This window comes from Myxine glutinosa, chromosome 13 (genome assembly GCF_964187855.1).
Source record: "Myxine glutinosa chromosome 13, kmMyxGlut1.1, whole genome shotgun sequence".
In the NCBI taxonomy this organism is placed as follows: domain Eukaryota; kingdom Metazoa; phylum Chordata; class Myxini; order Myxiniformes; family Myxinidae; genus Myxine; species Myxine glutinosa.
The window spans coordinates 103,756,139-103,768,323 of record NC_136273.1 but is presented as its reverse complement, the minus strand read 5'-3'; the positions used below and the strand labels follow the sequence as shown (position 1 = coordinate 103,768,323).

At 45.7% G+C, this 12,185-nt stretch overlaps 1 protein-coding gene across 3 annotated transcripts in view; it reads left to right on the top strand.

Moving 5' to 3' along the window:
• The first annotated feature begins 251 nt into the window (after nucleotides 1-251).
• The window catches only part of LRSAM1 (leucine rich repeat and sterile alpha motif containing 1), a 173,616-nt gene continuing 161,682 nt past the window's right edge, over nucleotides 252-12,185 (top strand). Inside the window, exons 1-3 of one of the 3 annotated variants that reach the window (XM_068134880.2) lie at nucleotides 252-483; nucleotides 6,655-6,711; nucleotides 9,595-9,639. In XM_068134880.2, coding sequence (XP_067990981.2) covers nucleotides 415-483; nucleotides 6,655-6,711; nucleotides 9,595-9,639 — 171 coding nt within the window. In that variant the 5' untranslated portion in view covers nucleotides 252-414. The remainder of the gene's footprint in view (nucleotides 484-6,654; nucleotides 6,712-9,594; nucleotides 9,640-12,185) is intronic. The other 2 variants (XM_068134883.2, XM_068134881.2) reach the window with 2 other exon arrangements.

Sequence of the window (12,185 nt, the reverse complement as noted above, 5' to 3'; positions counted from 1 at the left end):
GGATGTATTAAATAGATGGCCGTCTTCAAAAAAATGTATTGTGTTTCTTTTTGACGTTTTTAGTGTTGAATAACCTTTGTGAACAATGGTCCTCATGGAAATAATTAAAATAATACGAGATCACAAAACAAACGATGAAAGAATGGCAGACATTTAAAATGTCCTATAATAGTGGAATCGTACAGTTATATAGATTTGAAATAGAATAATAAAGTGTTCATAAAAAAAGGAAAACAAATGTAACAAAACGTGACACACGCCGAGTACACCGGAAGTGATGAATCAAGGAACCTGGACTTTGATTGAGTGTTTCTTTTTTGTCCTTCCTTTATAAATCGTCTGTGCTTTGCCACATCTGTGATCTGTGTGCACCAAATCCTTCCTGTGACGGCCCAGGAACCTGGATTCGTTGGAATGCCGCTCCTAGGATCCAAAAAACCAAATCGAGAGGCCCAAAAACGCCTCGAGTATCAGCTCTACCTGGTCAGTCTCAGTCCCCTCCGTGCTGCACCCGATACGCCATTGTGATTGTATGTGTTGTGCACTACATCTCACTCCATAACGATATCCGTCTTGATCTATCCGCACCACACTCGTTATCCGCACCACACTCGTTATCCGCCTGTACGCACCACACTCGTTATCCGGCTGTACGCACCACACGTTATCCGGCTGTACGCACCACACTCGCTCGCTATCCGGCTGTACGCACCACACTCGTTATCCGGCTGTACGCACCACACTCGTTATCCGGCTGTACGCACCACACTCGTTATCCGGCTGTACGCACCACACTCATCTGTCTGTATGCACCACACTCGTTATCTGCCTGTATGCACCACACTCGTTATCTGTCTATCCGCGCCACACTCGTTACCTGCCTGTACGCACCACACTCGTTATCTGCCTGTACGCACCACACTCGTTAGCTGTCTGTATGCACCACACTCGCTGTCCGGCTGTACGCACCACACTCGTTATCTGTCTGTATGCACCACACTCGCTATCCGGCTGTACGCACCATACTCGTTATCTGTCTGTATGCACCACATTCGTTATCTCATCTAGTCATCTGTCTGTGCGCACCACACTTGTTATCTGCCTGTATGCACCACACGTTATCTGCCTGTATGCACCACACTCGTTATCTGCCTGTATGCACCACACTCGTTATCTGCCTGTACGCACCACACTCGTTATCTGTCTGTACGCACCACACTCGTTATCTGCCTGTATGCACCACACTCGTTATTTGCCTGTATGCACCACACTCGTTGACTGCCTGTACGCAACACACTCGTTATCTGCCTGTACGCAACACACTCGTTATCTGCCTGTATGCACCACACTCGTTATCTGCCTGTACGCAACACACTCGTTATATGCCTGTATGCACCACACTCGTTATCTGCCTGTATGCACCACACTCGTTATCTGCCTGTATGCACCACACTCGTTATCTGCCTGTATGCACCACACTCGTTATCTGCCTGTACGCACCACACTCATTATCTGCCTGTACGCACCACACTCGTTATCTGCCTGTACGCACCACACTCGTTATCTGCCTGTATGCACCACTCATTATCTGCCTGTATGCACCACTCTCGTTATCTGCCTGTATGCACCACACTCGTTATCTGCCTGTATGCACCACACTCGTTACCTGTCTGTATGCACCACACTCGTTATTTGCCTGTATGCACCACACTCGTTGTCTGCCTGTATGCACCACACTCGTTATCTGCCTGTACGCAACACACTCGTTATCTGCCTGTATGCACCACACTCGTTATCTGCCTGTACGCAACACACGTTATATGCCTGTATGCACCACACTCGTTATCTGCCTGTATGCACCACACTCGTTATCTGCCTGTATGCACCACACTCGTTGTCTGCCTGTATGCACCACACTCGTTATCTGCCTGTATGCACCACACTCGTTATCTGCCTGTATGCACCACACTCGTTATCTGCCTGTACGCACCACACTCGTTATCTGTCTGTATGCACCACTCTCATTATCTGCCTGTGTGCACCACACTCGTTATCTGCCTGTATGCACCACACTCGTTATCTGCCTGTACGCACCACACTCGTTATCTGCCTGTACGCACCACACTCGTTATCTGCCTGTATGCACCACACTCGTTATCTGCCTGTATGCACCACACTCGTTATCTGCCTGTACGCACCACACTCGTTATCTGCCTGTATGCACCACACTCGTTATCTGCCTGTATGCACCACACTCGTTATCTGCCTGTATGCACCACACTCGTTATCTGCCTGTACGCACCACACTCGGTCTGCCTCTACGCAACACACTCGTTATCTGTCTGTATGCACCACACGTTATCTGTCTGTATGCACCACACGTTATCTGTCTGTACGCACCACACTCGTTATCTGCCTGTACGCACCACACGTTATCTGTCTGTACGCACCACACGTTATCTGTCTGTACGCACCACACTTGTTATCTGCCTGTACCCACCACACGTTATCTGTCTGTACGCACCACACTCGTTATCTGTCTGTATGCACCACACTCGTTATCTGTCTGTATGCCCCACACTCGTTATCTGCCTGTACGCACCACACGTTATCTGTCTGTACGCACCACACTCGTTATCTGTCTGTACGCACCACACTCGTTATCTGTCTGTACACACCACACTTGTTATCTGCCTGTACGCAGGGGAACAAACACCAGACACAGATTTCAGCAGACACCACCAGGATTTGGAGGAGGGAGACAGGTTTGAGAGTTCAATCTTGTGATCTGCCTGTCCGTGTGTTACATATCCACTCCCTGTACTATGAATGTCGATCTGCCTGTCCATGTGTTACATATCCACTCCCTGTACTATGAATGTCGATCTGCCTGTGTGTGTGTTACATATCCACTCCCTGTACTATGAATGTCGATCTGCCTGTCCGTGTGTTACATATCCACTCCCTGTACTATGAATGTCGATCTGCCTGTCCGTGTGTTACATATCCACTCCCTGTACTATGAATGTCGATCTGCCTGTCCGTGTGTTACATATCCACTCCTTGTACTACGAATGGCGATCTGCCTGTCCGTGTGTTACATATCCACTCCCTGTACTAACAATGTCGATCTGCCTGTCCGTCTGTTACATATCCATTCCCTGTACTATCAATGTCGATCTGCCTGTCTATGTGTTACATATCCACTCCCTGTACTATCATTGTCGATTTGCCTGTCCGTGTGTTACATATCCACTCCCTATACTATCAATGTCGATCTGCCTGTCTTTGTGTGACATATCCACTCCCTATACTATGAATGTCGATCTGCCTGTCTATGTGTTACATATCCACTCGCTGTACTATCATTGTCGATCTGCCTGTCCGTGTGTTACATATCCACTCCCTGTGCTATCAATGTCGATCTGCCTGTTCCTGTGTTACATATCCACTCCCTGTACTATCATTGTCGATTTGCCTGTCCGTGTGTTACATATCCACTCCCTGTACTATGAATGTCGATCTGCCTGTCCGTGTGTTAGTGTTACATATCCACTCCCTGTACTATGAATGTCGATCTGCCTGTGTGTGTGTTACATATCCACTCCCTGTACTATCAATGTCGATCTGCCTGTCTATGTGTTACATATCCACTCGCTGTACTATCAATGTCGATCTGTCTGTCCGTGCGTTACATATCCATGCCCTGTACTATCAATGTCGATCTGTCTGTCCGTGCGTTACATATCCATGCCCTGTACTATCAATGTCGATCTGCCTGTCTATGTGTTACATATCCACTCCCTGTACTATGAATGTCGATCTGCCTGTCTATGTGTTACATATCCCCACTCCCTGTACTATGAATGTCGATCTGCCTGTCTGTGTGTTACCTATCCACTTCTACACCTCTGGACGGATTTGGACCAAATTGATCACAGAGTTAAAAGGTTGTACCGGACAGGTTTAAGCGTGGTTGGAGGCTCCTTCCTCCAATTTAAATACCCGGGGTATGCTTCCTCGCTGTTGCAGTTGGCTTGATGGTTTTAGTCGTTCAGTGGAACAAGAAGGTGCTGCTGCACATTGCCAACCAAACGTGAGCTGAGAAGGGCAATCCTGACCTGATGGTGGGAGTGCCGCTAAAATATGGAGCAGCAGTCAGGGAAGTTGAGTCAGGGAAGTTGAGTCAGGGAAGTTGAGTCAGGGAAGTTGAGTCAGGGAAGTTGAGTGTGCTACAGGATGGATTGAGTTTCCCCGGACAACTACATGAGTGTCATCTTCTGTGGTTATTCTCACCACCAAGCTTTTCTCGCCATTGGGGACGAGTACTTTTGCGAGTAATTTATAAATGTGTGCCTGGGATCATCAAATAGATCTGAAGTATACCTCCACTGAGGTCTAAAACATATCTCATTTACATTTCCGTTTTGTGGCTGAGTTCCTTCCATTCCTGTGATGTTTGTTTTTTCAAACTAGGTATGTCTTGCAATGTTGTAGTCTGGTGGTTCGAGTATCCGCTCTGAATCTGCGAGATTGATGGTTCGAGTATCCGCTCTGAATCTGCGAGATTGATGGTTCGAGTATCTGCTCAGAATCTGCGAGATTGATGGTTCGAGTATCTGCTCTGAATCTGCGAGATTGATGGTTCGAGTATCTGCTCTGAATCTGCGAGATTGATGGTTCGAGTATCCACTCTGAATCTGCGAGATTCATGGTTCGAGTATCTGCTCAGAATCTGCGAGATGGATGGTTCGAGTATCTGCTCTGAATCTGCGAGATTGATGGTTCGAGTATCTGCTCTGAATCTGCGAGATTGATGGTTCGAGTATCCGCTCTGAATCTGCGAGATTGATGGTTCGAGTATCCGCTCTGAATCTGCGAGATTGATGGTTCGAGTATCCGCTCTGAATCTGCGAGATTGATGGTTCGAGTATCTGCTCTGAATCTGCGAGATTGATGGTTCGAGTATCCACTCTGAATCTGCGAGATTCATGGTTCGAGTATCTGCTCAGAATCTGCGAGATGGATGGTTCGAGTATCTGCTCTGAATCTGCGAGATTGATGGTTCGAGTATCTGCTCTGAATCTGCGAGATTGATGGTTCGAGTATCCGCTCTGAATCTGCGAGATTGATGGTTCGAGTATCTGCTCTGAATCTGCGAGATTGATGGTTCGAGTATCTGCTCTGAATCTGCGAGATTGATGGTTTGAGTATCTGCTCTGAATCTGCGAGATTGATGGTTCGAGTATCCACTCTGAATCTGCGAGATTCATGGTTCGAGTATCTGCTCAGAATCTGCGAGATTGATGGTTCGAGTATCTGCTCTGAATCTGCGAGATTGATGGTTCGAGTATCCGCTCTGAATCTGCGAGATTGATGGTTCGAGTATCTGCTCTGAATCTGCGAGATTGATGGTTCGAGTATCCGCTCTGAATCTGCGAGATTCATGGTTCGAGTATCTGCTCAGAATGTGCGAGATTGATGGTTCGAGTATCTGCTCTGAATCTGCGAGATTGATGGTTCGAGTATCTGCTCTGAATCTGCGAGATTGATGGTTCGAGTATCCGCTCTGAATCTGCGAGGTTGATGGTTCGAGTGTCCGCACTGAGTCTGCGGGATTGATGGTTCGAGTTTCTCCTCTGAATCTGCGAGATTGATCGTTCGAGTGTCCGCACTGAGTCTGCGGGAATGATGGTTCGAGTATCCACTCTGAATCTGCGAGATTCATGGTTCGAGTGTCCGCACTGAGTCTGCGAGATTGATGGCTCGAGTATCCGTTCTGAATCTGCGAGATTGATGGTTCGAGTATCCGCTCTGAATCTGCGAGATTGATGGCTCGAGTATCCGTTCTGAATCGGCGAGATTGATGGTTCGAGTATCCGCTCTGAATCTGCGAGATTGATGGTTCGAGTATCCGCTCTGAATCTGCGAGATTGATGGCTCGAGTATCCGTTCTGAATCTGCGAGATTGATGGCTCGAGTATCCGTTCTGAATCGGCGAGATTGATGGTTCGAGTATCCGCTCTGAATCTGCGAGATTGATGGTTCGAGTATCCGTTCTGAATCTGCGAGATTGATGGTTCGAGTATCCGCTCTGAATCTGCGAGATTGATGGTTCGAGTATCCGCTCTGAATCTGCGAGATTGATGGCTCGAGTATCCGTTCTGAATCTGCGAGATTGATGGTTCGAGTATCTGTTCTGAATCTGCGAGATTGATGGTTCGAGTATCCGCTCTGAATCTGCGAGATTGATGGTTCGAGTATCCGCTCTGAATCTGCGAGATTGATGGCTCGAGTATCCGTTCTGAATCGGCGAGATTGATGGCTCGAGTATCTGCTCAGAATGTGCGAGATTGATGGTTCGAGTATCCGCTCTGAATCTGCGAGATTGATGGTTCGAGTATCCGTTCTGAATCTGCGAGATTGATGGTTCGAGTATCCGCTCTGAATCTGCGAGATTGATGGCTCGAGTATCCGTTCTGAATCTGCGAGATTGATGGTTCGAGTATCCGCTCTGAATCTGTGAGATTGATGGTTTACTCGGGGAATATAAGAATATGTGGGTTTTTGGAAAGTGGTTCTTAAGCTGGTGGTGGTGCTATGAAAGGAATACATATTATCTGGAATCCTGATGAGTAGTTGCTCTCTTTACAGGCTCAGGAAGCTGGAGCGGATGACGTGCTGGACATTTCGCAGTGTGATTTACACAAGGTATGACCTGTCTGGTACATTCCCGCAGCTACTGCTCCTTGCTTTGCTCCTTCCACTTGCCTGTTTACTTTTTTTCAAATCAATACAGATTAGGGGACTGTGTATAAAGGAATGAAGAAACATACAAAAAGGTACACAATCAGAATTTTCAGCTGACACCTGAGGCGGTAAGACGGTGCACGGTCGAGAAATAAAGGAAATAATAAAATCATCAAGAAGGCAATTTATTGGCCTGACAGTATCCAAAGTAAAAGACAGCACTATAGGGAAGCACGTATGACAAATAATGATTCATTTTGGACCCGGTGGCTTCATGCCCCGTCCAAATTAGGCGGGTATCTTCATGCCATGTCCAATTTGGGCCGGTATCTTCATGCCAGGTCTAAATCAGGCCGGTATCTTCATGCCAGGTCTAAATCAGGCCGGTATCTTCATGCCAGGTCCAAATTAGGCCGGTATCTTCATGCCAGGTCCAAATTAGGCCGGTATCTTCATGCCAGGTCCAAATTAGGCCGGTATCTTAATGCCAGGTCCAATTAGTTCGGTATCTTCATGCCAGTTCCAAATTAGGCCGGTATCTTCATGCCAGGTCCAAATTATGCCGTTATCTTAATGCCAGGTCCAAATTAGGCCGGTATCTTCATGCCAGGTCCAGATTAGGCCGGTATCTTAATGCCAGGTCCAAATTAGTTCGGTATCTTCATGCCAGGTCCAAATTAGTTTGGTATCTTAATGCCAGGTCCAAATTAGGCTGGTATCTTAATGCCAGGTCCAAATTATGCCGTTATCTTAATGCCAGGTCCAAATTAGGCCGGTATCTTCATGCCAGGTCCAAATTATGCCGTTGTCTTAATGCCAGGTCCAAATTAGGCCGGTATCTTAATGCCAGGTCCAAATTAGTTCGGTATCTTCATGCCAGGTCCAAATTAGTTTGGTATCTTAATGCCAGGTCCAAATTAGGCTGGTATCTTAATGCCAGGTCCAAATTAGGCCGGTATCTTCCTTACAGGTCCAAATCAGGCCAGTATATTCATGCCAGGTCCAAATCAGGCAGGTAACTTCATGCCAGGTCCAAATTAGTTTGGTATCTTCATGCAGGGTCCAAATTAGGCTGGTATCTTCATGCCAGGTCCAAATTAGGCCGGTATCTTCATGCCACGTCCAAATTAGGCCGGTATCTTCATGCCAGGTCCAAATTGAGCCGGTATCTTCATGCCAGGTCCAAATTAGGCCGGTATCTTCATGCCATGTCCAAATTATTCCGGTATCTTCATGGCAGATCCACATTAGGCCGGTATCTTCATGCCAAGTCCAAATTAGTTCGGTATCTTCATGCCAAGTCCAAATTAGTTCTGTATCTTCACGCCAGGTCCGAATTTGGATGGTATCCTCATCCCAGGTCCAAATTTGGCCTGTATCTTCATTCCAGGTCCAAATCAGGCCGGTATCTTCATGCCCAGTCCAAATTAGTTCGGTGTCTCCATGACAGGTCCGAATTTGGCCGGTATCTTCACGCCAGGTCCAAATTTGGCCGGTATCTTCATTCCACGTCCAAATCAGGCCGGTATCTTCATGCCAAGTCCAAATTAGTTCGGTATCTTTATGCCAGGTCCGAATTTGGCCGGTATCTTCATCCCAGGTCCAAATTTGGCCGGTATCTTCATTCCAGGTCCAAATCAGTCCGGTATCTTCATGTCCAGTCCAAATTAGTTTGGTATATTCATGCCAAGTCCAAATTAGTTCGGTATCTTCACGCCAGATTCGAATTTGGCCGGTATCTTCATCCCAGGTCCAAATTTGGCCGGTATCTTCATTCCAGGTCCAAATCAGTCCGGTATCTTCATGCCAGGTCCAAATTAGGCCGGTATCTTCATGCCACATCCAAATTAGGCTGGTATCTTCATGCCAGGTCCAAATTAGGCCGGTATCTTCATGTCATGTCCAAATTATTCCGGTATCTTCATGGCAGATCCACATTAGGCCGGTATCTTCATGCCAAGTCCAAATCAGTCCGGTATCTTCATGCCCAGTCCAAATTAGTTCGGTATCTTCATGCCAGGTCCGAATTTGGCCGGTATCTTCACACCAGGTCCAAATTTGGCCGGTATCTTCATTCCACGTCCAAATCAGGCCGGTATCTTCATGCCAAGTCCAAATTAGTTCGGTATATTCATGCCAGGTCCAAATTTGGCCGGTATGTTCATCCCAGGTCCAAATTTGGCCGGTATCTTCATTCCAGGTCCAAATCAGTCCGGTATCTTCATGTCCAGTCCAAATTAGTTTGGTATCTTCATGCCAAGTCCAAATTAGTTTGGTATCTTCACGCCAGATCCGAATTTGGCCGGTATCTTCACTCCAGGTCCAAATTAGGCCGGTATCTTCATGCCAGGTCGAAATCAGGCCGGTATCTTCATGCCAGGTCCACATTAGGCTGGTATCTTCATGCCCAGTCCAAATTACTTCGTTATCTTCATGCCAAGTCCAAATTAGTTCGGTATCTTCACGTCAGGTCCGAATTTGGCCGGTATCTTCATCCCATGTCCAAATTTGGCCGGTATCTTCATTCCAGATCCGAATTAGTTCGGTATCTTCACGTCAGGTCCGAATTTGGCCGGTATCTTCATGCCAGGTCCAAATTAGCAAACTCTCTTGCTGCTCTGTCCCAGTTGACCAATAAACAGAACGGAAATTCTGCCCCTTTTCTAACCGGTGGGTCGGCAGTGCTCACCTCAATGCAATTTGCGGAAGACGCAACAAAGCGTGCTTTGTCACTGTTGCTCTTATTGGTGCTGTGCTCGTTTTATTTCTATTTTTTGCTGCTGTTATATTGTTGCTGCAGTCATTATTTCTGTGACGTTCATTTTTTTTTGTTCAACTGCACAGATTCCTGCTGTGTCATTCTCCCTCTGCCAAGTACTGCAAAAGAAGGTGAACTGCTTGGCTTTTGGGGTTACTGTAAAAGAATGAACAGACAGCAGACATTTGTCAACATCTTTTTCCCCCTTTATAAGCTTCTGAATTTTGATTTTGTGTTCCTGAATAATTTGAGTGTCATGAGATTATAAGTAGCAAGTTCCAAATTAAGAGCAATGTCTTTAGGTGCAAGATGGTCAGAACCACGTTTGACTTGAAGTTTGGAGTTTTGTTTGATCATAGACACATGTCTATGATCACTTTAAAATATGCGGTGGAACTTATAACAAGCATTTAAACACAGCCCGAGTCATCTGTTGAATGGCTTGGGTATCTCAGGTGGTCCATTTTATCGGCTGGTCCATGATATCTTGAGACCTCATCTTGAAGCTGGAGGTGCATTCAAACAAAGACAAACCAGCAAACTGCCCATTTCATGCCTTTAAATTACTTTTCCAAAGTGTCCATGACATGATAACAAAATAGCACCAATTTATACAGTTGTGATTTCCATTTTCATAATCATAACCAGAGTGATTTTTGTTTTTGGGGTAACTTTGGCAGATATGCTAAATGCATACGCACGATACGGTGTAAATTAGAAGATTTATGCACTTAGTTGACCTTTTGGAGACTGTTCAGATGAAAAACAGTGTTGTTTACAAATGTATGAAAACTTACCACTATGAATGTAGAATGAATGTTGTTACCTCATGTTACATTCTGACTCATGTTGTTACATGTTACCTCATGTTGTTACAAATTTGGTAGCATTCTGACTGGTGGGTCTGGAGAAGAAGATTTTCGAAGGAATTTACTCGATTTTCCCAAAAATTGATGAAGTCTGCCATTTTGACACACCTTCGGTTATGTGATCGGCATGACCTCCAAAATTTAACATCCTTACTCTGGCCTAATGTTGCAACCCAAATTTGGTAGCATTCTGACTGGTGGGTCTGGAAGAGAGGATTTTTGAAGGAATTTTTTAAGTCCGCCATTTTGACACACTTCCAGTGATGTGACTGGAACGAGCTTTGAAATCCTCGTTACCAGTCAAGAGCGGAGGTTTGCGGCCCAATTCAAGCCGGATCGGCCAAGGGGTTTGGCCAGAAAGGTTGAAATAGGTGACGGATGGATGGGCAGTGCATGATGACAATACCTGATCTGGAATTCCAATTCCAGATGGGCTAATAACCCCAAAATACTTGGAATCATTCTTGACCTTCACGAAACACAAACAACAAACGATATAGCGAAAGTCGACCAATAACTCAATGTAATAAAAGCATTAACCAATACCAAGGTTGGTCAACAAAAAGAATCCCCAACCACAATTTTACAAACAGTTTATCCGAACCACTATTGACTATGCTAGTCCAAGTTGGGCACCCACCATATCCAAAACAAATGCATCAAAACTTCAAACACGACAAATCAAAGCACTCGGAATCATCACAGGATGCACCCAACTCAACAAGCGTTACGCCTAGGTCCCCCGTCAGGGAAGTGATGTGAGTTGACAAAGTGGAACACGCAGAAAACATGCTATGATATGATATTTCGCTCACAAGGGTCAGACATACATGGAGGTGGCCATCTTGGATTTTGATGTAGCGACCCAATTTTCAATAGCGTTCCTCCTTATGCCTAGATACACCCACACACCAGAAGGTACTTCGCTTATTTTTCAAGATATTTCGCTCACAAGGTTGACATATATATGGTGGCGCCATCTTGGATTTTGACGTGGCGACCCAATTTACAATAGCGGTCTTCCTTATGCCGAGATACACCCACACACCAAATTAGAAGTTGGTACTTCGCTTATCTTTCAAGATATTAATCTCACAAGATTCAGACATACATGGCGGCGGCCATCTTGGATTTTGACGTGGCGACCCAATTTTAAACTGCATTCTTCCGTGTGCCTAGATACACCCACAGTCCCACACACCAGATTAGAAGTTGGTACTTCGCTTATTTTTCGAGATATTTCGCTCACAAGGTTCAGACATATATATGGTGGTGGCCATCTTGGATTTTGACATGGCGACCCAATTTTCAATAGCGTTCTTCCTTATGGCGAGATACACCCATACACCAAATTAGAAGTTGGTACTTCGCTTATTTTTCAAGATATTCATCTCACAAGGGTCGGACATACATCGCGGTGGCCATCTTGGATTTTGACGTGGCGACCCAATAGATACACCCACACACCAGATTAGACGTTGGTACTTCGCTTATTGTTCGAGATATTTCGCTCACAAGTTTCAGACATATATATGGTGGCGGCCATCTTGGATTTTGACGTGGCGACCCAATTTTCAATAGCGTTCGTCCTTATGCCGAGATACACCCACACACCAGATTAGAAGTTGGTACTTCGCTTATTTTTCAAGATATTCATCTCACAAGGTTCAGACATACATGGCGGTGGCCATCTTGGATTTTGACGTGGCGACCCAATTTTCAATAACGTTCTTCCTTATGCCTCGATACACCCACACACCAGATTAGAAGTTGGTACTTCGCTTATTTTTCAAGATATGCAGGTTACA